Source organism: Sprattus sprattus (genome assembly GCF_963457725.1).
Source record: "Sprattus sprattus genome assembly, chromosome: 15".
Classification (NCBI taxonomy): Eukaryota; Metazoa; Chordata; class Actinopteri; order Clupeiformes; family Clupeidae; genus Sprattus; species Sprattus sprattus.
This window is the reverse complement of record NC_137913.1, coordinates 11877379-11904860: the sequence shown is the minus strand read 5'-3', so window position 1 is coordinate 11904860 and position 27482 is coordinate 11877379. Positions and strand designations below refer to the sequence as shown.

Below are 27482 nucleotides of genomic sequence, written 5' to 3'. Positions count from 1 at the left end.
CATCACTTCATGGGCAAGTCACATGGGGCTTGACTTGGGAGAGTGTAACTTGAGTTGTCAGTGGGTTAGGCGTTCAGAGTACACCGTCACTGACCCAGTTACACAGAAGAGCGTTGTGCACTTGGAATGAGGAGTCAACAAACACTGTTACCCAAACAACACTGCACGACCTTATCATAACGAGGCCTTCCCGTAAGACATATTGAATTAATATTATGGAGCGCCTGAGTAGTAAAATGAAAAAGTGATTGACATTTAACTGGCCTTTTCTGAAAGGTTGTTTTGAACTTCAGGGACCCCTCTCCTAAGAGCTCTAGAAGAACACCTGAACAACACTTAGTGGTGGGCATGTAACATCTTTACCTGGTCTGCTCCGAAGGCTGTCATGTTGGACTTCACTGTCCCGACGCCTAAGGCCACCAGCACCAGACTACTGTAGATGACAGCCCCACAGTACGGAGCCCGTGTGGGACAGGTGACATTGGCAGGAGGGGTAATGTTCGCGCTCATGCACTCTGCCGGTTGGACGGGAAAGGCTATCTGTTCCCCGCACAGGAATGTTCTTTTGTCACTGGCAATGAAAGGATAAAAGAGCATTCCAAGTAGGTAGAGGATGAGACTGCAAGCTATAGTCAAAAACTTTCCCAGAAAAGCATCTGCCAGCCACCCGCCGAACGGCGATACCAGGTAGGTGACTCCCATGAAGACCAAAGGTGCCTGGCTCGCTAGAGTCCCATCCCAGTAAAAAGGCTCGCTGTTGAGGAAGAGCACTAGGTTACAGGTTAGGCCGTAGAAGGCCATCCGTTCCAATGACTCGGCCACTAGGATGGCGGCACATGCCAGACGTCTCCCCTTGAAGACCGACTCCTGGGGTCGCGAAACTGTCACAGAGCTGTCCAACAATGGAGTGTTCTCATTTACATCACTGGACGCCATGGTCAAACGTTGGTTCACACTTCACTTCTCAAACTAGACTACACCTTAAAGACAAAACAGACACCATTTATTATATTTGAGCATGAACGTGCAAGTTTATTTGCTGCTGATGATCTGTATATCAACATTGCTTGGTTCGGCAAACGAGCTATGCATTGAAACGATACACTAACGTTAGCTGTTAAACTGTGAAAGAATGAGCTAACCAGTTAGCTTGCTAGTAAGCAATCAAAACACTTGTTTACACCGTCAAAATACCGTCGACAATTATTGTCTAAATAGCTGAAGCCCCCCTACAGCTGCATGATTCAATGACATCGTTTACCTTTGACTTGAAATGTTTGGCTTGCAAACAACCCAAACAAGAAAAGTTAAAGTTACTATACCTCTGGTGCTGGCAATCAAGACGCTTCAAGCTGCCATTTCACCAGTTCAGCTAACGTCAGCGAATGATGGGACTGTCACTTCGGTGTACCATCACAAGTTTATCTTGACTGGTCTTATGAATGTTGTTTAACGGATGAAAAAATAAAAAAAAACACTTCGGCACCAATACGCTGTTTCCTAAATCAACTACTAGCGAGCTACTGTACAGTCACCGAATCACCGCGTGACTTCAAACTAGTTTTGGAGGAATATAAACAGGACTTGCACCGCCTCTGAGTTTGATCTCTATATCAATGTAGCTGCTCAAATGAATGAAACAGAGAGGTATGCTTATCCGTGCAAGATATAGATCTACAAACGCAGATTCTGCTGTATTTACAAGCTGAATAGTCACGCGCCCAAGTTCGACCTTAAAAAATTGGTCATTGGTTCCCACAAAGCGGAACTAACATACGATTGGCTGATTTATAGGCCGATCAAATGTGTTTTCTTCTCTACTTCCTGCATGCTTCAGTGGTATTCTAAAATATTTGGTGTCATTTTGTAACGTGACACCAGAGAAGTTATGGTGATTTTACATTGGCGGAGGAAGATACTTCATGACGGTCCACTTCGAACCCAGGTCGCGAGGGGCGGGGCCGGGCCACATCGAGGAAGTCACTGATTTTATTCATGTCTATAGGAAAATCTCAAGATTTAATCAAATATGAAAACTTCTCTCTCTGTTTTAAGGTACATACAGTTCGGAGACTTTTCCATGATGCTCAATCCCTTCTGACTCATTAAGACAAATTTTGACATTCTTGGATTTTTAAGAAAAACAAGTTTATTTCAAGTTATTTCTAGCTTTCTGAAGTCTGCTGTCTTGTTGCTATGTTCGGGCTTGCTTGACATAACCGTCTGTCTAACATAACTAGAAGTTGGCATAGGAAGCTTTGAAAGACTTGCTGTCTATGTATAATATAAGATGTTAAAATCCTCATGCTATCAGTTGGGGACTTCCCACAGTGGCCAAACCTCTCACTGTCACATGCGAGTACTCATATACCCAACAACCTAGCCCAAGTAGGTGAGACCAGATAACGCTACAGTTGTAGCACAGCACGTCTTGTTTTTTTGTGCTTTATTTGTGCTTGAAAAAAATAAATCTTTACTTAAATGTAAGCACAATGTCTTATCTATTCAATTAATTGTTTTATAGCACCAAAACAATACAAATGTCTTGAGGCGCTTAACAGAGCCCTTGGCCTATAAGGGGGGGGGGGGGGGGGGGGGGGGGGACGACGACACACACACACTCAGAAACATGGCAGATTTAATCATAAACGTATCAGGATGAGCATGCTATCATACATGTGGTAAATGTAATGAAACAGAAAACGATGTCGATGGAAGCAGTATTTTACATTTCAGATAAATGCAAGCACAGAGTATGGGTAAGAATAAGTGCACTACAGTTTGGTGGGGTTGGTTGTAGGTCGACGATTTCTGCAGGTAGATCAGGTGGAGAGACTACAGCATCATACCACAGCAAAGATACAGTAGTCTTGACTAGGAGGGAAGAAAGATACAAAGTGAGTGGGTAGAGTTTGCCTGCCAATACGTGTATTTGTACTTGATGAATTTGGTGATGAGGAACGTTTCCACAGCTATCAGCATTTGCGAGCAAAGATTTGGTCAGTAAACATCAATTTGATTAACAGATAAAGAGTTTAGGTTAAGTAAACAATTAATAGTAAGTTAGTTAATAGCATTATCAGTATTAGCATAATCTGATATAAAGGAGAGGGGGAGGAAGAGGTTGCCCAGCAAGCTGTATGGGAATGGTTTTGATGAGTTATGTTTAGTTATGGTTGGCTGGCTGGCATGGTCCATGCAGATTTTAGTTAGGATAGCAAGACGTGCCACATGCTGTACCCGGGATCTGTGAAGGCCCTCCTTCACTGTACAACATGACTGTAGCCAAGTTTGATTTAATATTGGGAATTGTATATGTGGTTAGTTGTGATGTGTAATGTTTAGTTATGTTGGCTGGCTTGGTGCATGTTTTTTTTTAGTTATACAAGCATAGTAAGAGTGGCATTATACAATAGCAGTGCACAACTGGGCAGCCGTGGCCTACTGGTTAGGGTTTCAGGCCGGAAACCAAAGGGTGGCTGGTTCGATCCCCGACCAGTAGGAAAAATGTGGGCGGGGGAAATGGTAGACCACTGCTCTCCCATGCCCACATCCACGGCTGAAGTGCCCTTGAGCAAAGGCACCTAACCCCTATCACTGCTCCCCGGGCGCCGCCAATGGCAGCCCACTGCTCCGGGTTAGTGTTACTTCACTTCACTGTGTGTGTGTGTCACTTCCCTGGATGGGTTAAATGCAGAGGTTCATTTCAGAGTGTGTGTGTCTGCACCACCTCTGCCATAGAGAGGACTTTCAACTGGCTGGCGATAGCCATAACAAGCGCCACATGCCGTATCCGGGATCTGTAAAGGCCTCCTTCACAGTACAGCATCCACTGCCTGTAGCCCACTCCTGCTAAACACAACAACATGGCTAACAAGAAGAAATTATGTTGCAACAGGTGACGAGTTTTTGATGCATTATTCATGACAACGGGATGCGCTAAAAAGTCTCAATTTGAATATAGAAAGGGTGTCTACCTCTCGAATGGAAGCAGTAGGATGATTCCACAGGAGAGGGGCCTGATAGCAGAAGGCTCTCTCTCCTATTGTGCTTTTTGATATTCTTTGAATTACAAGAAGACCTGCACTCAGGGAACAAAGAGATCTTGGTGGGCAACATCTAATTCCTTGAGGTAATTTGGAGCTAAGCCATTTAGGGCTTTGTATGTTTGAAGGAGTACTTTGAAATAATTTCTACTTTTGACGCTTAAGGAAATACTGAATATCAGCTTGTAATAGAGCTTTGTTTATTTGGATGTCACAATTATTCTCCTGCACTGTGCAAGCCATTGTAGGCTAGTCATCCATGCTAGTCCTAGGTGACTGTGATAGATTAGTTCCTCAATTTCATTCAGTGTTTGAATCATGTGACCTCATTCGAAAAATCATCGTTTATTTGCCTACCTGCGCCAATGAAACTAGAAGAATCGTTCAACATAACAGGTTTCTCTAAGAGGGAGATAAGTCATCAGAAACATGTTGCACCATGCTTGAGTTAAGTTTGGAACGGCCAGCCTCTTAATAAATTAGGACGACGCTCCGCGTTTCCAGGGGAATTTAATCATAGGCGGACGTACGCTAAAAACAAACATGCGTGTTTGTCAAAACAAGAAAGAGCAGGAGCATGCTACGTGGCATGTTTCCATCGCTGAAAATATGGTCAGTGTAAGACACTAACGTTGCCTATTTGGTTTCGCCATGAGATTACTGTTTTTAGCCTGCCTTAGTCCAAAGACTGGGAACTGTACAACTGCCGAAAGAATAAGGTAGGCTACTGTACACGCTTGCTGTCTAGTATAGTAACAGCATCAGGAAGTAAGTGCTGTGAACGGTAGATCATGTTATCCCTGTTTCACCTTCATTGCACGTGCCCTATACGTCGTTTATTAAACCGAAGCATATTAAATGGGTTGACGACAATTTAAGCTGTTCATAATCCAATAACGCCAAAGCAAGAAATACTTATGGGGATAGCTATTAGCCGGCTTTATAGCCTCTAATAGCTTAATACGTGCACTCTCACCTAGCTTACACAGTATGACCTATAATGTGGTGCCTATCCAGAGGGCTGTACTATGAGTGAGGTTTTTGTCTTATACAGTTAACCTAAAGAGTAACTTTGAGGCGACGGGTGTAACTTTATACGTTAGGTGCCGTTTACCCGAGGCTATGCTGTCCTGGCAATTTACTGTGCATCTCTGTACTGCTCCGAGCAGACACTGGTGGAAGGAAAGTATTCAAATCCTTTGCTTAAATAAACGCAACTTTACTAATACAGTAATGTGAAAATAGGCTTCTCTATTACAAGGAAAAATCTTGCATGAAAAATCCTACTTAAGTAAACGTAAATAGGGACTAGCCGCTAAATGTAGTTAAAGTATGGAAGTAAAAGTACCATATCAGTACCGACTGATATTAGCCTATTATGGCATCATTAGATATCAATACTGAAGCATCCGTGTGTGGGGCATGCTACTGTAGCTGCTGGAGGTGGAGCTAGTTTGAACTACTTTATATAAAGGGATGCCAGATAAATCTAAGGGGTCATGAGATGATTAATGGGAGAATAATAAAGAATACGAATAATACAAAAATTGATTTCTTACCATGTGAGAAGTTTAGAGGGGAAAAGCACTATTTGGTGAAGCTGTTAAGAACTGTTAACAAATGTGACGCATTGCTTTTTGTGAGACTTCAGAAGCCTTAAAGGTTGGAAACCCACTAGTAGAATCTTTAACAATGTGTTGTTTTTTTAAAGGCTTGTTATACTACTCAAATCAAAAGTAGCTAGTAATTTAAGCCGTCAAATGAATGAAGTGTAGTAGAAAGTACAATGTTTCTTTCTTAAATGTTGTGAAGTGGAAATATGAGGAGCATAAAATAGAATTACTAAAGTATAGTATCTAAAAGTTGTACGCAAGTGCAGTACTTGAGCAAATGTACTTAGTTACTTTCCACCTCTGCAAGCAGGTTATCTTCATGCTTAAATTGGTGTCTCCCTACTGTTACTGCCCCTTTGTTAACAAATAGACATAGGTGTACTGATTGTGAGAGGCTCACTCTGCAAGGCAATGGTGTAAAGACTCTCATCTGAGGGAATTTAGTATCATAACAAGCAGGGTGTTAGTGAATCTTCCACATGTTCTGTAAGTGACTCCCAGCATGCTGTGCGGTTAAGAATGCCAGTGTTTAATTTGTGTAAATGTTCCATTATTAGAATGTTGCTTGTGTCTCCTATTTGTTTCCAGTGTTAAGGTGTATAACAATTATCAATTTGTCCATGTGTTAGTTTGCATACATCTGGCACTGGCACTGTCACTGTTTTTGTTGTGTAAAAGCTAGACCTGCTTCTCATTTCTCTCAGTGTGTATTAGTGTTTCCTGCCTGTATGCTTTTCAAAATAAAAAGGCTTGTAGCCAAATGACACAAGCCTAGCAAATGGTCTTCTTCGAAGAATCCACCAACGCTACAGTATCTTTGTCAAAGCTGCTTGGGCCAGATGTCTCCAGTGCCACTTGCTGGAGTAATGCACTCACTGTAAAATGTGTAGCCAACTGAAATGTTGAAATTATTGTTAGAGTTAAACTTAACACAAAAGCATTCATACAGGTATCCCTGTTTAATAAACGGTGAGGAATGGGTCAATTTCAAAACTAAAGCCCATGTGTACACACTGTATAATAAGCCTACATTATCCTAATAGTTTTCAGATACTAGATTAAGATAGACTATTGTACACGTCTTGTCTCCTCAATCATATTTAAAATTAGGAACAAAATAGGCTATAGAACATAGCCTAACCTTTTTGGTCGCCATGGTGTTAAGATTTTAGTGCAAATTGTGGTGCATGAGACTTGGCCTGTGTTGGCAAACTCACCCCTTTTATGTGAACACGCACGAACTCAAGTTACACGAGTCAACTAACTGACATTTTATTCACCATCGTAGTACCTTTTAACATCAGGCGTTAGGTGTTTGTCGACCCTGACTTTCTTTGGTAACCCCGAGTTGAATTGTAGTAGTTTAGTCTATGGTTTAATAATAAATAATAATATCTTTATTTTGTATTGCGCTTTATCAGATTCCCAAAGCCTCCCTCTGTAGTATAATTCTCAGTATTAGCATAGCAGTCACGGCAAATGTGTATTCCAGGAGTCACATCGAAGCAGCTGGACACACGTGCATTCTCCACAACTCTGCGGACATCAAAGACCGATCAGATGTGACCGACCTAGCGATGCAAGAGCCCCAGTTCGAAGCGGCCCTTGCCATTCATCTGTACAAAGGAGGCAGATTTCTTCTTGGTGAATACTCACAACACACACACACACACACACACACAATTTGACAAGGTATTTATTATTGCAATATATTTCAATTTAAATATGAAAGACAAAATACAGTTTTGTACATATATTCATGGCTTTTTTTTGCACATCATCTTTTATTGGGGTGAAGGTCATCTTTAAATCATCCACACCATAATAATAATAATTCATTTTATTTGTACATTACCATGACCAATCTTTTTGAATATGGTGCTTTCTGTACTGTTTGTGATATCCCCCATGTGCAGATTTGCAGAGCTCCAACAGCTTGGCTACATCACTTTCCAATTTTTCTTCTTTTTCACTCTAATCACATAGATAAGGAAGCAGATACGTTAGATAAGCTAGATAAGGAAGCTTTGTTTAAAAGGCCTTATATGTGACAATCAACTCATAAACATGAGTTTGCGGGTACATGTTGTAAGTGTTGTCATGTCGTCCATGTAAACTTGGATAGCTGCCAGGATGTGGTGTAGTTACGTGGGTTGAAGCACAACTTAATATCCACAAAATATGCTTTTGATTGTTAGAGTTGAACTTAACACAAAAGCATTCATACAGGTACCCCTGTTTAATAAACGGTGAGGAATGGGTCAATTTCAAAACTAAAGCCCATGTGTACACACTGTATTATTTGCCTACATTATCCTAATTGGAATCTTCAAGGACCTGAAGGTAACTAAATGCCTTTCACAACAGAGAAAACATGTCTTGACTATGAATGCCACCAGATATTCCCAATATTTCTCATATTGCGGATATGGACTGATTATGCCCTGTATCTGCAGCGTGTCATTGAAAGTATCCAGTTAAAATATCTCCGTATGCATACTTATTTCGCCCAGTGATTAGGGAGATGACCTGTGGTTCTCCCACGTTGTACTTAGATTGGAACAGAGTCAACACTACAAGATAATTGTTTGTTGTGTGGGTGTGCCTAAAAAGATTGTCTGGGATTAAGTGAATACATCTTGTTAAGAAAAAATTGCACAATGTTTAAACAAATGCACATTCACTTAAAAAGTGGAAATATTCTTGTAAAGTTAATAACTTGATTTTTTAATTGTTAATATCACAGATATAATTACGATACATTTACTGCCAATACAAATCTGCTCAGATTTTTCCCTCACTTATTTTTAAACAAAAAGCACATATCTTTGTCCCTTCAAATTCTGTGAATTGAAAATGTGGATGACTGCTTTCCATTCCTAGTGTAAACATCTCATCTCATGCTTCAAGGACTTCCTCTGTCAGCTGGATTTCAAACTTGACAAGTTCAGAAAGAGGAGAGAACGAAGTGTAAAAGTATTGGAGTGCAGGATTTCTCTTTTCTCTTTTTCATTTTCTTCCCTCCAAAACTAACTTTTTTTTTTTTTTCTCCGCGGCTACAGACATCCATGTCCCCGTCGGCATTGTCTTTGGGGGGACAGATGTCAATGAAGATGTGAAAGATGAGAGCAAGCGGGCGGTGATGGAGAGTGTGCTGAAAAAAGCAAGGTGAAGTCAAATGTTCTTCACACAACGGGAATGGGAATGGGAATGACTGGGGAAGCATCTTGAAAGCTTGAGAATATCTTGAGATGTTTTTCTACCTCAACAGAAAATTGTGTGACAACTGAGTTGTTCTTGTAATATACTCACACACACATACACACACACACACACACACACACACACACACACACATACACAAACCCATCCCCAGTCTGACGTGCCTAAAACAAATACCCTAAAGCAATATGTTGTACAGACACACACATTCAAAACACACATACTCCGTTCTGACTTCACAAGGCTTATCGATACCTGGTAAGGTAGGATCTTCATCACAGCTGATGGAGGTTTCTGGCCGAGGCTGGAAGTGTATCCATGGAGCTTACTGGCTGAGGGTGGATTCCCACCGAAGAGAACCCACGCAAGCACTTTTCTGGGTATCTGGGTTACTTTAAAAAGAGGTAATTGCCTCCGAGGAGCGCCAACGCAATCTCGGGCCCCCAGCACTTCAAACACGGCAGCCCGAGTGGCCCCCTGCTGAGGAAGCCTCCACAGAGACGCTCTTGATCATTCCACTCAGTCGACCCCCCCCCCCCCCCCCCACACTCTCACACACACACACACACACACACACACACACATACACACACACACACATACACTCCACAAACTAGTTGTTGGCCCTGTGCACTCAGAATCACACTTCTTTTTACTTGAACTTTTTTTAATTTCAGAGAAGAAAGAGCAGAGCTTAAGACAGACACATGCCCCTGACGTCTGTCTTCTTTCTTCTTGCTTTCTTCTTTTTTATTTTAAGCCTCATCACCTCTCGCCTCTTTTTACGTTTCGAGGTGTCGGTGTGTGTGAGGAGTCTTTTCTCCCTTGTACCCCCCTCTTCTCACTTGCAGCATATTGAGGGAGGTTGTGTAGGCATGGCAAAGGCAAAGCTTTGAGATACATACTTAAATATTTTGGGAAGGAGGCTAGGGGGTAAGAGGGGTAGGGTGTAAAAGCCAACTCTTGAAGTATGTTTCTATGGTCAAGTGGCAACCAGTTGATTAGTTCAAAGCAAATAGTTGCATACTGTGGCTTTAAGGTTTTTTTCTTCTTTTGACTGCAACTGCTCTTTTGTTTATTTATTTATTTCGTTTTTTTTTTTTTTTTTTTACATTTTTAACACCCCACTATGCCTCTTAGTCAACCATCTTTAATCAATGTTGTTTTGTTTTTATTTCTGTGTTCATTTACTCACCGCATCAACCCAACATCTGTTCAGGAATCAGTTTCTCTGATTGAATTACTTTTTTTTTGTAAAAGTAAAGTAGAAGAGGAGGAGGGAAAGCGCTAACAACATGCTTCTCAGCGCTCGTGACATTTCCAGGTGATGTACTCTTCTTCTAAGTGCTTCCTTTTAACTCTGCAGGTTCGCCGTGGCCTTCACACCCCAGATGAAGGAGAACGCGGAGAGCTTCTTGGTGAGGATTTACACAAAGCCCCTCATTCATAAATAACATGTGATCAAAGGAAGCACAGATTTGAGATGAATGAAGCAGTTCATGTACAGTCCTGACACAGATGCTGTCTTTATGACTGCAATGCAGTTTCATATGTGAGGCTGTCATCTTAGGGATCAGTGCTTCCCCTAGAGTTGGTTCCCTGTATTACATGCTCTGAAAACTTGTGTGTTTTTGACCCTGTGCTACCTTCTCTTAAGAAGTCCTCACATCAACCTTTGCAACAAAAAACAATGAATAAATGAAATATATGTTTGGAATATGAAACATTTCCCCTCTCAGCGGCACAGATCAAACGGATTCATCATTTTAAGGACAGTGGAAGTAGTCCTCCTAACCACCACTAAAAAACGAACCCCCAATTCATTACAATCAGAGTGCACATCTGTTGTATGTGACATTACTGTATTGAATTGACTAGCTGTGCAGTGCTGGCCTTGGGCAGGCCTCAATCGTTTCCATGCATAGAGTCTCCTGACCGCCACCTGGCTCAGGATAGAGGCATAACTTACCCTGATCTTATCTCCCGCATCATAAAGCTGGGCAGATTTACTCCCGTTGTGCGATCCGCCCAAGCTGTGGTCTTTTTTTTCTGCCCGCAGTGCCTCCTGCTCTCTCTGCGTGGCCGTAAAAAGAGGGTTTAGTGTTTGTGAGATGCGGTATGATTTTTTTTAATTCTCTGGTCAGGTGAACGTCATGCTGGGTCGGTATGTCTTGCATGTAATTCCCTATTACAGATAAGGCAATGGGAGAAGGTATCGCAGAATAAAATTAATGGAGCATTATTAGAGAGATGAAGGGGGGGAGGGTGTCGCCAAAACTATAAATAAAAAGGGCGCTGAAGCCTCAATATCTTCGGCTGCTACACCATAAAGACGCTGCATTAAATAATGTGATATTGCCACATTTTCTTCTCAGATTAGAATTCCACCTCCCACCTTCTCACCTGCACTAAGTAAGGTGTTGGCATAAGATGGAGGATCATGACTGTATCTCTGTCTCTGTGTCTCTGAGCTGGCGGTCTGCTTAGCGCTTTGAGAGAGAGAGGGAGAGGGGGGGGGAACGAGAGACGTGGGTAGAAAAGCGGTTGCACAAAGCCGTGCAGAGGAAAGAAAAAAACTGTTACATAGAGAAAGAAAAAAGTGGTTGATAACATCAAGCCAATTTTCTTTTTTATGATCTGCTTGACACGACTCCCATCAGATCCGGCAGACGTTTACATATTGCTATTATATTGCCTTTGTTATTGTATCTCTTATTCAACACTTTTTTTATCATTTCTTTGTTCTTTGCCAGTATTGATTTCATGAGATTAGGCTTCCAATAAATGTTCCTCTGCAATAGATATGTTATTCAAGTATATCCCCCCCCCCCCCCCCCCCCCAACTTTTCGTATTCTTTTAAGCGGGAGACGAGCCTAGTCAAGAATGTTTAAAATGACAGGGTCTTTTTTCACAGTATTGAAAGTCTTGTATGCCTTGTATGCGCACTTGTCATTTGTACAGCGATAACCCTTTCTGATCCTATTCCAACCCCTGCTCAGTAAAACACTGCAAAGCACGTAGGCTCTTGTAGGTCTTGAGATCATTAACTGCCAACTGTTCTTTTCTCTTTGTCTTTATCCTCTCGCTGTTCTCATGCTGTTTCTTTCTTCTCCCTTTCTCCCTCTTTTGCTCTCCTCTTCTCTCCATCATTCTCTATTTTTCTCTCATCTCTTGTGTTTTTTTGACCCCCCCATCCTCTCTCTCTGATCACTCTCTCTGTCTCTGTTCTCTCTCTCTCTCTCTCTCTCTCTCTCTCTCTCTCTCTCTCTCTCTCTCTCACTCTCACTCTCTCTCTGTCTGTCTGTCGCTCATTACAGCTCTCTGAGAGCAGTAAAATCCGTGTCCAGCCACAAGGTGAGAACTCAGTTTTCAGTTTTTACCATCTGCCTCTGAGCCTCCAGCACTCAAGCTATGGAGGAAATGTTCCTCTCTCTATCCTTCCATTGCTCTTCTCACTCTCTCTCTACCTCTCTGTTTTTCTCTCTCTTTCTATCCCTGTCTCTCCCTCCCTCTATCTCTCTCTGTGTCTTTCTTTTCTCTCCTTTCCTCTCTCTCCCCGGCACTTGTCGATGATGGGGAGCATATTACTGTCAAACCGGGGCCATCTGCTCTCTTGACATCACACAGTCCACTGCCAGATTATCCAGACTGTGCCAGCAATGCAGAGGCAAGGTGCCTGAGTGATTGAGAGGAAGAAAGAGTGTGTGTGTGTTTGTGTGTGAGAAAGATAGAGAGAGAGAGTATTTCTGTGTGTGTGTGTGTGTGTGTGTGTGTGTGTGTGTGTGTGTGTGTGTGTGTGTGTGTGTGTGTGTGTGTGAGAGAGAGAGTTTGTGCCTGTGTGTGAGTGTGAGGGAGAGAGAATGAGAGACTCCCTTTGAGAGCTTTAGTGTCAAGTGCCATTGTCTAGTATCCCAGTGGGACAAAGACAACAGAGACAGAGACAGCTAGAGACGGAGAAAGAAGGAGACGGAGAGAACGGTGACTGGGTTTACCTCCACCTTTAACTTCACCCAACTGTAGAATTTGAGAGCGGCCAATCAGTGCTCACTCAACAGCTGACAATCATCCGAGGCACGGTAACCTTTAAAGCTGAACAAGGGGAAGACGAAACGCTAAAACCAAAGGCCAAGAATTGTCAGGAAGTACACTGTCCCATTAGCATTTTTGAGCTATTTACCTTATGTGTCATTTCAAAAGTGAAGGGCTTTGAGTGCTCCTTTGTTTGAAGTGCTGTGAGAGCGTGTTGTTTTTGTGCAGTCCTGCACACTTTTACAACAGTACCGCTTTGGTCAGTGATTGATCTAAATTGTGATCGTGAAAGCATCAATGCGGAACAAAGGACGACAATCACATGTCCATTACGCTTCTCATCCCAGAGCACAAGTAGCTACTTTTAATGGCCTTGTCTGTAAGTCTTAAATCAGCTGGATCCAAAGGTCCACTTTAAAGAGGGTTTAATTACTCTGAATGGTGTTAGGATGGCCCGGGGTCAGCGTTGTGTGATGTGCCACCCCATGATGAAGGTTAATTGCAGGTCATTACAGGGGAAGTGAGAGGAAGAGGAGATGAAGATGATTGAAGGAGAGAAGGGGAGAGAGGAGAGAGAGGGAGGGAGAGAGAGAGGGAGGGAGAGAGAGAGGGGGATGCAGAGATGCAAAGCACATCGCCACGGCAGCGGTGCTCCGAGGTGTGCTCGGTGGAAGACGGATGGTGTTGGGCGTGACCTTTCCAGGAAATTGGCGGTGCGGGCAAATGCTAAATGTTTTGCTGCCTGTGACCCTGGCAGGTGTTGTTAGACAGGCTCACTTTGGCCTGGGTGTATAGGCACTCAACAGGTGTAACCGTGATCACCACCTCAATTACTAGGAGAGCACATGTGGTTGTCTAATGCGTTCTCTCTCTCTCTCTCTCTCTTGCACCTTCTGCGTCTCCCTATCCTCTTGCTGTTTGTTTTGCTTTATTAGAACGACCGGTTATATACAGCACAAACACAATCAGTGCTGTGCCTCTCACTCTCTCTATTGCTGGCTCTTTGTCTCATCTCTTATTTACTTGTTCTGTCTTTGTTTTTCCCCCTTTCTTCCCCTTTCTCTCTCTCTCTCTCTCTCTCTCTCTCTCTCTCTCTCTCTCTCTCCCTCTTTGTTACAGGCATTGAGACCCGGGCTGCCTCAGACTTCAGCTGGAGAGGGTTCTTAAGGAGCTCAGGTACAGTCGCAGGCCTGCTGTGTTTCATGCCAGAGCCGTCACACAGCCCTCATTACCCCTCCTCCTGCTACAGATACGCCACTCACTTATTATGTTCTGTGTGTGTGTGTGTGTGTGTGTGTGTGTGTGTGTGTGTGTGTGTGTGTGTGTGTGTGTGTGTGTGTGTGTGTGTGTGTGTGTGTGTGTGTGTGTGTGTGTGTGTGTGAGAGAGAGAGAGAGAGAAAGCAAGCAAAGTAGAGAGAGTACAGATACACCACTCACTTATTATGCTCTGTGTGTGTGTGTGAGAGAGATAGAAAGAGAACGAAAGGTAGAGGGAAAAACGTAAGTGTGTGTGTGTGTGTGTGTCTGTGTGTAAGGGTGTCTATATTTCAGTGCATCTTGTGATGAATGCTTTGGTACAGTCCTCCCTAAAGGGCAGTAAGGCCTAGGCATTAATCTGCCAGTGAGAACCTGTCTGCTGGGCACCTCCCCCCCTTCTCTCTCTCCCTCTCTCTTTCTTTCCTCCTCTCTCTCCGCTTGTTAGTCTGTATTCACCTCTTATTCTCCTCCCATTCTCTCACCTCTCGCTCGCTCTCGTCCACTTCATCATCCGCCACTCACTGAGCTCTGCCACTTCTCTCATTGGGATTCCTTCACCGCTCCTGGTCAGCAGCTTGTAGAAGAAGAAGGCGCTTACCAGGCCAAGGTCACAAGTTCAGTTCACATGGAAGATCGCTGTATCATACGTGACTTTGGAAAGCTAAATGGATGGACTCCTCCATGTTATCCCCCTTTCTTTCTATTCAAATGCACTCGTTAATGATTTTCTCTGCATGTTCCAAATTTTTCTCTCTCTCTCGGCCTGCCTTCCACCCCAAATCCCCCCCCCCCCCCCCCCCCGCCCCCCGCCCTTCTGTCTCTATCCCTCACTCTGACCGGTCATTGATTGCCTCACCCGCTGTCTCCCCTGCTCGCTAAATGAAAGGCATCATTTCACTCTGTTGCCCGCGGCCTTCACACTCTGGATTGAGCGCGACGAGGCCATATCCGCTAACAGGAGGGGGGGGGGGGGGGGGGGGGGGGGGGGTTTAGGTGAATGTGTGTGTGTGTGTGTGTGTGTGTGTGTGTGTGTGTGTGTGTGAAGAAGTGAGAGCGAGAGGGAGGCTAGTGAGCTTTGATGAATGACCGGCCCACACACCTCCATGCATCATCATCCTGCTCTCCAATCCCCCCCCTACACACACACACACACACACACCCCCTGGTCCCCCCGCCCACACGCCCACCCACCTTCTGTTCCAGATCCACCCCACCACCACACCAATGGCCTGCAGACGCACAGACATCAAAAATACATGCAGCTCTGTGTGGGTGTGTGGGGGGGGTCAGAGGCCTGTGTGGCTCACACACACACACCCCGGCCATGTCCTGGCCTCGGGGGCTGCACCAGTCCCACGCTGCCTGCCAGGAGCCGGGGCTGCTTGTGCTCGCTGGGCGCTCGTGGCTGCTGTTTAGGGAAACAAAGACTCCGCGGACGTGCTCGACATTACGATAGCGTGCCGCTTGGCAGTGGGGTCACTGCCTCTTATCACGGAATCGTTTTTACGCTCTGTTCGCTCGCCCACCCGCCCACCAGCCCCTTCTGACTTCACTCTGATGTTGCTTCCTACTTTCAAACATACGCAGCCAAGTGTGTGCCGTGTCTTCATTCTCTTTCTCTCTCCCTCTCTCTCTCTCTCACTCTCACACTCAGCCCTCTCTCTCTCCATCCCTCCCTCCTTCTCAACCGTCTCTATCTCGTTTCATGTCTCTGTGCTCCGCTTGTGTTGCTGATGATCTGTAATATTTTGCCCAAGCCAAATCTCTCTCTCTCTCCCCCCTCCTCCTCCTCCTGTTTCAGTGTACAAGTAGTAATTACGGCTCTGCTTTCAACTGCTTTGTACTGTCATCATTTATTTTTGTCAGTGTGTGAGAAATACACCAGGCAGGGTGGCTTTGTCGTAAGTGTCAGAATTAGACTCTGGCGTGAAACTTGCTGATTTACATGTGTGACCTGCTCACCGCATTACCTGTTGTTTCCAAAGAACGCTGACTGCACGCTGAGTCAACAAACTTGATTAAAATCAGTGTAATTGCAATGCTCTTGATTAGCTAAATGAAATGTGCTCCGCTAAGAAAGAGTGTCACTTACGAGTCCAGTCAGGTATACAGAGCAGGAGAAGATGGAGAACTCAGCACAGCACAGCACAGGCACAGCACAGCACAGCACAGCACAGCACAGCACAGCACAGCACAGCACAGCACAGCACAGCACAGCACAGCACAGCACAGCACAGCACAGCACAGCACAGCACAGCACAGCACAGCACAGCACAGCACAGCACAGCACAACCACCAAACCGTGCAGAAGAGCAGCAGAGCAGGACCAGACAACTGCGGCTTAATCACATTCACTCAGGCATAGTTTGTAGTACCAAAAGGGAATTTCATCTGTCTGCTGTCTTGGGTCCTGCCAGGACAGGCCGAGGCGTTGGACAGAGATTGAGTTGGACAGCTCTGTTTGTGGCCTGTCTCATGCCATATGAGCATGAAAGACAGCAGCATCAGGAAATCTGTCACAAGCGCTGGCCCGGTCTCGGACTCTCATTATGGGAATGTGCACAGATGCGTGTGGGGGTAGTTTGTCATCGGGCAAACTGATTAGGGTCATCTGCAGTCATGCACTGTCGGAAAGCTGAAGCATATTTTCTTTTGTCGCAGTGTGACCATTTGTTTCCCTTTCCCGCGAAGAATATAAACAGACAAAGGGCTGTTGAGAAGAAGTCAAAAGCAGCATATGTTGCCTTTGCGTCTCCTGATTGAGCTTGTCATCTTTCCGTCTGATTTCGACCTTCCGTGCTCACGAGAGCCAGAGCGGTATTCTGTGCCATTTCAAAGCTGGTGACCAAGGAAGTTGAAACATGTTCCAAATGCTCATTAATGAGGCATTAGCGAGGCAAAATGGCCTGTAGAGGAACATGCTGACGATCCACGCTGGTGTTTCAGAGTCCTTGATGCGTTGAAGAAGGCAGGATGTCAGTGGAAAGTAAGGGGGATTTTCATCTATCTATGGTACCCAAACAATGAGACGAATAAGGCAGACTAGACTTTAAGTAGAGCAGTCACAAAATGTCTACTTCTTGGCTTTTATCTTGGTGTACTCCTGTGTACACAGTGGCTTTTGGGATGTGCAAGACACGGCACACAAGCCCTCTGAACTCCACTTTCACTGAGCCGTCACCCTCTCCTCTCCAGGTCTCTTTTCCTCCTCTTCCTCTTTCTATTCCTCCCTTCTAATCTAACCTCTCTCTCTCTCTCTTCCTCTCTCCCTCTCTCTCTCTCTCTCCCTCTCTTTCTCCCTCTCTCTCTCTCCCTCTCTCTCTTCCTCTATCTCTCTCTCCTTCTCTCTCTTCCTCTCTCTCTCTCTCTCTCTCTCTCTCTTCCTCTCTCTGTCTCTCCCTCTCTCTCTCTCTCTCTCTCTCTTCCTCTCTCTGTCTCTCCCTCTCTCTATCTCGCCCTCTCTCTCTTCCTCTCTCTCTCTCTCCCTCTCTCTATCTCTCTCTCTCTCTCGCCCTCTCTCTCTTCCTCTCTATCTCTCTCTCTCTCTCTCCCTCTCTCTATCTCTCTCTCTCTCTCTGCCTCTCCCTCTCTCTCTCTTGATCTCTGACATGTCTGTGTGCACACACTCATATCTATACACACAGCTGTGTGCGTGAGAGGATTTCTGCATGTGTGTGTGTGTGTGTGTGTGTGTGTGTGCTTTTGAGCAGCGGCATGATGAAAGATCACTGGTAGTGGCACAGTGGGCGTGCTTGTGCCCGTCCCACTTGCTGGGCACCCTGCTGACTGAGGGCAGGCAGGAAGGGCACTGAGGCAGCCTGGCACCAACGGCACAGAGGGGAGGAGGTGGGCAGGCGGGTGGGTGGGGATCCTCTGCTGCACGCAAGGGGGTGGACCTGGGGGGGCTCATCCAGCTTTAGTGGGCTGGAGGCTGAGATCATGAAGGTGGAGCAGGGTGTGTGTGTGTGTGTGTTGGATGTTTTGAATGGTACACCCGTGTGTGTGTGTGGGGGGGGGGGGGGGGGGGGGGGGGTGGTGAATTCACAAAGTAGACTGCCTCCTAGTGAGAGACGACTAGGTGACGCCAGGTGGTCCCTGGAAAGTTCTGCCACACTGCCAGAAGGCTGTCAGTCATGTTGCAGAGTGGAACAGAGACAAGCAATAAAAAAAACACAAACACACACACTCATAAAATGCAGAAGAAGCTTTCAGAAAGCTGCTGAGTCGAAGGAAAAAGCTGCATTCTGAGGAAATGCCGTTGTCTAATAACTTTGTTCCAAAAGTCGGCCGTGATCCGGTCGACCATGAAGTCACTCTTGCAAAAGGCAAAAACACATCATTTTTTATTTTAAAGTGCTGCTTGAAGGAAATGTAGAGGTCTTTTAAGTGCCAAAGGGGACCTCTCATATCCATTCGTTATTACAGGCTCTCAGTGCCACAGAGTGCAATTCAGCCTGTTTTGTCTTTATCTCAAGGTTTGCCTGTAGCTTATGTCCTGCTGATGACCTACTGTTGTCATCTGTCAACTGTGAAATTGGACATTGTCGCTATTTGAGGTCATGAAAGCCCCACACTTGTATTTCCAGAGTTCACACAAGTGCACCTGCAGCATTTTCAATTCCCAAAAAGAAGTTATTAATGCAACCCCTACCCTCTCTAGGGCCTACTAGCCTCTTAGGGCAATCAAAAGGAGTTTCCAGAGAAATTACAAAGGCGTACTGTCCTTTTACCTCAGTAAGTATTCATTTTGTATTTTTTTCAAGGGATGTTATGTATTTAATAATCCCAAGCTCTGTTCTGTTATGAAGACGTCAGCAGTCACGCAACATGCCACCCTAATTTCACGAGAGACAGTGTCAAGAAGCTCAATTATCTGATACGCGGCATCGGCTTGCCAGACCACTGATTGCGTTTGCTGCTCTCACAAGGATTTTTTGGAAGAAGGTTTTTTTTAGGCAGCGACTTTTTTGGAGTTTGAATGGTTTTCTGGCAATAGGATGTCTGATGGGAGTCGGATAAAAGCCGCCGGGGGGGAATAATCTAAATTGAACTGTCAGGCACTCGGCTGAGTCTCTGTTTGAGGAGGATAGATGGCAGACAACTCATTGCCGTCTTCCAATTTGCCCGGTTTATTCAGTTATTTCATTGTTTTTTTTTTCTACTCTGCAGTCTAAGTTAGAATGTTGCTTGTGTCTATGACTGTTGTTTAAACAATCCATTTAGGCACCCTTAGTTTACCTTTGAATATTAGCATTCAAGTGTGAGTGGGTCCTAGTCTAGCAGATTTGAAATGAGAGACATTTTCTCTCTCTATCTTCCCTTGAGGGGATTGTGCACCTACCTCTTCCGTACACACACCTCTTCCGTACATACATCTGCGCACTAACAGACATTTTGATGGCAGGGGGAAATGAACAGAGCAGCGAGTGTCTGACAGGGTGTGTAACAACGGTGCAGCACTGCGAGCGCGCGTGTGTGTGTGTGTTTGTGTGTTTGTGTGTGTGTGTGTGTGTGTGTGTGTGTGTGTGTGTGTGTGTGTGTGTGTGTGTGTGTGTGTGTGTGTGTGTGTGTGTGTGTGTGTGTGTGGCAGTGGTGCCCTCCCAGATCAAAGCTTCAGGAATGGAGCAGGGGGACAGAAGAGACACGCTCAGAACAAACACATCTCTCTTTCTCCCTCTCTCATTTTACCTCTCTCTCGCTCTCTCTCTTATTCACTCTATCTGTCTCTCTATCTCTCTCTCCCTTACTCTCCCTCTTTTCTTTTGTTTGCTCACTCGCTCATGTCAGCTTCACAGCAGATAGACGATTTGTCCAAAGTGTTTTTTTTTTCTAGCATGCAAAGATGAATCGCTTCCCTGTCTCAGGAGATCCCCTTTTTTCGCCTACCTCTCCCCTGTATTTGTTCTTTTGCTGCGTTTTCCCCACCTAGGCTGACAGCTGTGTCTCCCTCTGTGTGCATAATGTGTGTGTGTGTGTGTGTGTTTGAGAGAGAGAGAGCGAGAAACTCACAATGCGTTCCTGGTTTCATTGCTCGTGAGATATTTCCCCTGAGCCACTCTAACACTGTCGACTCTGTTATTTCTAAGCACTGTCATGGCCCAGCAGCGCTCAATATTTGCTACTATCTGCTCTCTGGGCCAATAAGAGGACATGTCTTACACAGTGAACATTTTCACCTGGCATCAACTCACGTGTGCGTGTGTGTGTGTGTGTGTGTGTGTGTGTGTGTGTGTGTGTGTGTGTGTGTGTGTGTGTGTGTGTGTGTGTTTTTGCGTGTGCGTGTCCGTGTGCGTGTGCGTGTGCGTGTGTATGTGTGTGTTTGTGCGTGTGTGTGTGTTTGTGCATGTGTTTGTGAGTGTGTGCGTGAGTGTGTGCGTGCGTGTGTGTGTCTGTATCTATCCAAATGGGTTTTTTTGCTTCCTTCAGTCCTCCTCAAATCTGAGATGTGAACCTTGCTTGTTTACTCTCCAACCAAAACTCGGCCCTCTTTTCTCTCTTCTCATTCACCGGGATGAGAGTATTTCATTTTTTTTCACCCCTCAATTTCCTCTGATAGTTGTTCACATCTATTCAGCGTTTCCTCACATCTCGGAGGGGAAATAGCTAGGGTTTTTTCGAGTCTTTGAGGAAACTCAAAGAAAATTTTGAAGATTGCAGGATGGTGAATAATTGGGCGAAAATAACATTTTTAGGTCAGGGGAACCAATTCCGTTTATGGGCTCTCTCTCCAAGGCAGCAAGGGAGGGGACGGAGGAAGGGAGGGAGGGACTGCCTAGAAAGGTCAATAACACCATAACGGGGAAAACACGCAACACAGCCTTTCAGCTTACCGACATTTAGCACAGCCAAGCTCCTTTTCATATCGCTGTAGTAGTAGGACACCTCACAATGGCTCAAGCTAGCAAACATATTAGAGAAGTCTTGCAGGTTCTCTGAGGGCCCTGGTTTCATTGACGCGGCATGAATAAAGCAACGAGCAAAGACAGTCGCGCATTAACTAAAGCTATCATCTGCCGCATGGGAGCATTGCGCTGGCCCACCCATGTTTGAGGATCTTACTCATGGTACTAAATTAACCAAATGATTTTGGCAAGTTATTAAATCTTAATAGCTTTAGTTCATGTGTCGCAAACTTAGCGAATCATTTCAACGAAATTAGGGCCCTGAGTTTGGTTATGGGAACCAAGGTAGGTTCTGAGTTTCTCCTGCTTTATGGCTGCTGTAAATTCCCTTTGCAGTTTGCCGTCTTACTCTGGAACGCAGCTTAATGTAACAGTAATGTATCACCAGAGACACTTAGGCCTCTGGGGGCAGGAGAGAGCTGTTCAAGGGCTGAGGCAGGGGTGTATGTGTGTAATACAGTGAGGCAGGTGTGTGTGTGTGTGTGTGTGTGTGTGTGTGTGTGTGTGTGTGTGTGTGTGTGTGAGTGTGTGAGTGTGCTGCAGTGGTTGTATTTTCTGGGCTCGGTCACACTCTGAGACGTGTCCATAAAGTGCAGTTTCACTACTGGTGTTTCGTTCTCCATTTTTTTGATGAACAGGAAAATACATAAAAAAAAAACACACTGTCTGGATTTGCATTCATCTCAGCGATTCTTTTTTTTAGCAGGTGGTTAATTAATTGAACTTGCTTTCTCTAAACCTTGACTGATCTAGGTTAGACAAGGGTTTGTCAAAAAGGAACAAAACCCTCAAATTCATCAACAGCTTGTCCTGAAATCACACCGGCTGAGCACCGTCACTGACATGCTGCTGCCAGAGCAGATCAATAAATAATGACCTGGCAGGTTTTCCAGCTTCCAAAATATCCATGTGTTAAATTTATCCACCATTAGGAAAAGTGAGAGCAGGCAGATGTGTGCTGTTGCATATTTCATGTGCCCCTTTAAAGAAGTGCAGAAGTGTCTGCATAGGCTTCTCTGGAGGTCGGACAATTCTCACCTCCTATATGTTTAAGCAGAGAAGGGAGCGAGGGTGCCATGATGCCAGGAGTAGGGGGCATGGGGTCATGATGCCAGGAGTAGGGGCCATGGGGTCGTGATGCCAGGAGTAGGGGGCACGGGGTTATGATGCCAGGAGTAGGGGCCATGGGGTCGTGATGCCAGGAGTAGGGGGCACGGGGTTATGATGCCAGGAGTAGGGGGCATGGGGTCGTGATGCCAGGAGTAGGGGGCACGGGGTTATGATGCCAGGAGTAGGGGGCATGGAGCTAGGATGCCATGATGCCAGGAGTAGGGGGCATGGGGTGGAGGTACCATGATGCCAGGAGTAGGGGGCATGGGGTCATGATGCCAGAAGTAGGGGGCATGGAGCTAGGATGCCATGATGCCAGGAGTAGGGGGCACGGGTCATGATGTCAGGAGTAGGGAGCAAGGGGCGAGGGTGCCATGATGCCAGGAGCAGGAGGCATGGGGCGAGGGTGCCATGATGCCAGGAGCAGGGGGCATGGGGCGAGGGTGCCATGATGCCAGGAGCAGGGGGCATGGGGCGAGGGTGCCATGATGCCAGGAGCAGGGGGCATGGGGCGAGGGTGCCATGATGCCAGGAGCAGGGGGCATGGGGCGAGGGTGCCAGGAGTAGGGGGCATGGGGCGAGGGTGCCATGATGCCAGGAGCAGGGGGCATGGGGCGAGGGTGCCATGATGCCAGGAGCAGGGGGCATGGGGCGAGGGTGCCATGATGCCAGGAGCAGGGGGCATGGGGCGAGGGTGCCATGATGCCAGGAGCAGGGGGCATGGGGCAAGGGTGCCATGATGCCAGGAGCAGGGGGCATGGGGCGAGGGTGCCATGATGCCAGGAGTAGGGGGCATGCCATACTTGCGTGTCTTTGTGACTGTTTGCGTGTGTGTCTGTATACCTTAATTATCATCCATTACACTTTGACTTTTCATATAGCATGAAAACACTGAACCACAATCACTAAACTAAACCTCTTGTGCTGTTCTGTAAAAGCAAACTGGTTGGGTGAGTTAGCCAATAAGTTAAGATCAGTCGTTCACTGAACTGCTGAGGGACATAGATGTGATTCTGAGGCCATTTTGAAAAGGTTTGTTGAAACACTGAACTCGCTACGGTCGAGGGGGACAGAATCAGTTGGGTTGGATCTGGTCGGATTCATTTAGGTTGGATCAGATGGGGTCACCTTCCTTTGACCTTTTCCCCCCGGATCTGTTCTCCACGTCACAAAGTCCACCCCCACCCCAGATTAGGGTCAGCCTAAGCAGTGCGTTATTGACTTACCCTCAGCCGGATTACCTGACATCAAACATACCTTATTATTTTCGACAGCGCTGCTGTTGTTTTGTGGCCTAAAAGTCCAGCCGCGTCAGCCCCTGCCCGCCTTAATCCCTACCAATTACGTCTCACTTTCAGCTCTCAGTGAACACGGTCTGGTTTTGTACCAGGGGAACCGGCAGCACAGAGGAGCTACAGAAACAAAGCTCTCGGCTGCCATCCCTCACCCTCGGTTCCACTATAGCCGAAGACTTTTAACAGTTGACTTTACTATTTTATATATCCAGATAGCTCAAATGCAGAGGCCTTGTGCCCTCTATGATTTCACAGGAGTATATTGATGAAGAATATGGAGGCCCTCTAGGAAAAGAGTTAAATGATTTAGCATTTTTTTCTATGCAGAGGAACCTAACTTGAACAGCTTTGGGGAAATGTCATGTGATGTCATGCTTGCTACCACACATGTGTAAGTGTGTGTCCTTCAGCTCGTCCCACTGACAGCCGGAGACTAACATTTCAGGCCGACATCAAATGCGTTTAATTTCTTAATTCACAAGCATTTTGTAAATTATTATTTACTTTCATCAGTTGTCTTTTCCTCAATGACTAGCTCTCGGACACAACATTTACATAGTTGTAATGTTTGTGACACGCTGAATTGCTAAAGGTAGCTGACATATTTAAAACATGAATTAAATAATAAACAAATGCAATATGCTAGTTAAAGTAAATGTTTGTTTAGTCATACAATGCCTTTAAAGGCCATCTGGCACATCTCACGTTTTTTCCCTCTAACCATTGGAGATGTGACAACAGACCTTCTAAGAGAGCGAGAGAGGGAGTGAATAAGTAGGATGATGGGTGGTAGATGTTCCCAAAAGCTCCTTGGATAGGTGAGCGAGAGAGATAGGAAGTGAAGGGGAAAGATTTTCTCAGCGGCTCCTTAGATAGGTGAGAGAAAGAGAGAGAGAGAGAGAAAGAGGGAGTGAATAAGAAGGATGATGGGAGCTAGATGTTCCCAGATGCTCCTGATATAGGTGAGAGAGAGAGGGAGAGTAGATAGGGGAGAGAGAGAGGAAGTGACAGGAAAAGATGTTCTCCGAGGCTACTAAGATAGGTGAGAGAGAGAGAGAGAGAGAGAGAGAGAGAGAGAGAGAGAGAGAGAGAAATAGATAGGGGAGAGAGAGGAAGTGATAGGGAAAGATGTTCTCCGAGGCTACTAAGATGAGAGAGAGAAGGAGAGAGAAGGAGAGAGATAGGGAGAGGAAGTGGAAGTGAAAGATGTTCTCTGAGGCTACTAAGCCAGCATAATGAAGCAGGTCAGCGCTATGGAAGCCAGATGAGGCCAGACTGAGGTCCTGTGATCTTTGAGGACCTCCAAAGGATTGGTTCCTGCCGCCAGATCCTGCTAGAAACCGCCACTCTCAGTCAATCGCCTAATCCGCCGGCTTTCCCTCACGCGGCCCGACCTGGCCTTGCCCAGCCTCAGATTCTCAGAACCATTCCCAAGGCCTCCTTTGAGCTTTTTGTCCCCTTGAATGCACTTGAATGCAATCTGCTTGTGTGTATACGTGTGTGAGCATGGCCGTCAGTTTGGTTTGAAAAGGAGACATGGATGGGATTTTACATGACCCTACCTGTCACTGGCCTATTGCATTGCTTGCCTCTGCTATTACGATAAGCATGGCCCGTAATGGGATTGTGTATGGGCTTTGAAATTAAAATGTTAAAACATGCATCAAGCAAGCAGATACAGAGAGATGCAAAATCCAGGGATTACAGAACTCATATGAAATCCAGGGATTTTGGTGTAATTATTTGCACACCGACCTCCGGTGTCTGAAGGTTCAAGTCCAGTGCTGAACTGTGTGTAGGCTACATTTTTTTTCAAACCAAACCACATAGCGAGCAACACATGAAAAATGTCAAGTCTTGCACACTTCACAGCAGAGAATCGAGTTTCCAGTCACAGACACCTCTGAGCATAGCAATAAAATAACCAACTCTGCTGCATGTGTCTGCGCACTTTGCCAGTGACCAACCAAACAAAGCTAAATGAGAATAAACTTCTTGGATATCTTACCTTTATATGTTGAACGTTAGCCACGTATCACTGAAGGTTATCCATGTATCCTGCATTAATTCCACTGTTTTTCGGTTATGAAGTATAATGTATACTAGACATGATGAACTAGTCGATAGCTAGTTAGAGCTAGTAAGCCTAGCCAGAGTTGCTAGTGTCATTACACCAAATTCCACTTTTCTTAGACTTTTCTGTTTTTAGTGTAGCAATACTTTATTTTATTTTGACTTGGCCCACATAACGCCAGGAACAACAAAATGTTTATGACATTTGATAGAAAATCATGCATTGCATCCATGAAAGCATCCAACTGAGGGTCATAAAAGAATGGCTACACTCTTACACTTAGACAAACACTACACCTTGTGTGTGTGTGCGCGCGTGTGTGTGTGTGCGTGTGTGTGTGTGTGTGTGTGCGTGTGTGTGTGTGTGTGTGTGTGTGTGTGTGCAGCAGGAGGAGGGGGCTGGGGTGTGGGCCAGCTTGCTTTTGTCAGTGTGTGTTTGTTTAGTCAGCTGACAGAAAATATTTAATCCAGCAGTCTAAAATCTATGTTAATGAATTTACACTCTTTGTTTGTGTATGTCTGTGTTATATTGACATGTTTGTGTATACTTGTGTTATATTGACATGTTTGTGTATACTTGTGTTATATTGACATGTTTATTTGTTTAGTGACCTGACTAAAACCATGTGGGTGTGGAATTGGGTTTTGAGTTTAGCCTAGTGGTGTTTCATATATGAAATCTGTAACATTGTCAGATAAAAACAACGTAGTGTAATGCATAATGAATTATCATTCCCAGTTAGACTTCCATGACAGTGAAGGCCTATGTGTTCTGTAATCCCGCTTGACTGGGTATTTATAATTCATGGCACAATAATTTATCAGTTTGGATCAGTTAAGGTCTCATGCTAGTTAACTTCGATATCTGACTCTAGTTCATGGCGCTTTCTTAACATTAAGCAGTGGCTAAGGTGTGTTAATTTAAACTGATTAACTGCTACATTAAGCAGTGGCTAAGGTGTGTTCATTTAAACTGATTAACTGCTACATTAAACTTGTGTATTTAGGGGCCAAGTCTTTCTACCTTTTCCTTTTAGAACTTTAAATGTTAAATGTAGGAGACTGTGATCATAACTAGACTTTGTCATTCCATGCAAATTACATTGACTTAAAAGTCCCCTCAGCTACCATAGCAACCAGGAAGAAAACTGTTTGGTGCTTAGCCTGAAACAAAGTTTCTGAAAATCAGCGTGATCACTTGTGGATGATGTTAAATGGCTCGTTAAACAATTGAAATAATGAGCAAAATAATGGGATATCAATAAAGCAAGGGCCTCTGATTTACAAATGTAGTTAAAGGTACAATATGCAACAATTATGCTTCAGGATTAGGGTTAGGATAAGCAGTTTAACCTTAAAATAACAGCTTAAAAGAAATTGGGGCGCTACAATGACTTTTATTATGGAGAATTTCGTCCGTGCCAATGGCATAGCAGGGTCGATAGGCATATAACTGCGTTCTGTAGTTTTGCCTGCCGATGCCCGCCGACCTGACTTTGATTACCTTCTGCCGATCTAGTAAGTAGCTTATTTGCCGTCTTGCTTAGTCTTGTGTTGTACATGATTGATGTTTGACTGTGTAAGGACAGTCGTTGAGTAATTAGTTTGTCATAATGTCAAAGTCAGCACATTTCAAGAGATTTCGTTAGTTTTAGCTGCTAGCATACCTTTAGCGAATAGCTACTAATCCTTAATGCACCTTTAATGAAGGGGGCAAAGTCCCCCTCTCTCTTGCCTGTCTTGAAGACATGAATCTTGTGGCAGAAGTTTTGACTTGAAACTTGAAGTATGGCAGAAGATTGTCATTGTTACTGGGTCACAAAAGGGTAGTGTGACAGATTGACTTTGCCCCATTAACAACACTAGCTCCTATTCCCACATGACGGCGATACGGCGTATTACCATCAAAATAATGGCTTTCAATGTAAGTGGTA

At 45.0% G+C, this 27482-nt stretch overlaps 2 protein-coding genes across 2 annotated transcripts in view; one reads left to right on the top strand and one right to left on the bottom strand.

The window, feature by feature from the left end:
* The window catches only part of slc15a4 (solute carrier family 15 member 4), a 52849-nt gene extending 51274 nt beyond the window's left edge, over nucleotides 1–1575 (bottom strand). Inside the window, exons 1-2 of the mRNA XM_080852907.1 lie at nucleotides 1323–1575; nucleotides 364–980 (exon numbers count right to left, since the gene is read on the bottom strand). Coding sequence (XP_080709033.1) covers nucleotides 364–936 — 573 coding nt within the window. The 5' untranslated portion in view covers nucleotides 937–980; nucleotides 1323–1575. The remainder of the gene's footprint in view (nucleotides 1–363; nucleotides 981–1322) is intronic.
* A 3122-nt stretch (nucleotides 1576–4697) lies between these two features.
* Nucleotides 4698–27482, top strand: part of glt1d1 (glycosyltransferase 1 domain containing 1) — a gene marked incomplete at both ends in the record, with an annotated part of 38870 nt that continues 16085 nt past the window's right edge. Inside the window, 6 exons of the mRNA XM_080852930.1 lie at nucleotides 4698–4765; nucleotides 7152–7303; nucleotides 8722–8827; nucleotides 10248–10299; nucleotides 12200–12236; nucleotides 14031–14087. Coding sequence (XP_080709056.1) covers nucleotides 4698–4765; nucleotides 7152–7303; nucleotides 8722–8827; nucleotides 10248–10299; nucleotides 12200–12236; nucleotides 14031–14087 — 472 coding nt within the window. The remainder of the gene's footprint in view (nucleotides 4766–7151; nucleotides 7304–8721; nucleotides 8828–10247; nucleotides 10300–12199; nucleotides 12237–14030; nucleotides 14088–27482) is intronic.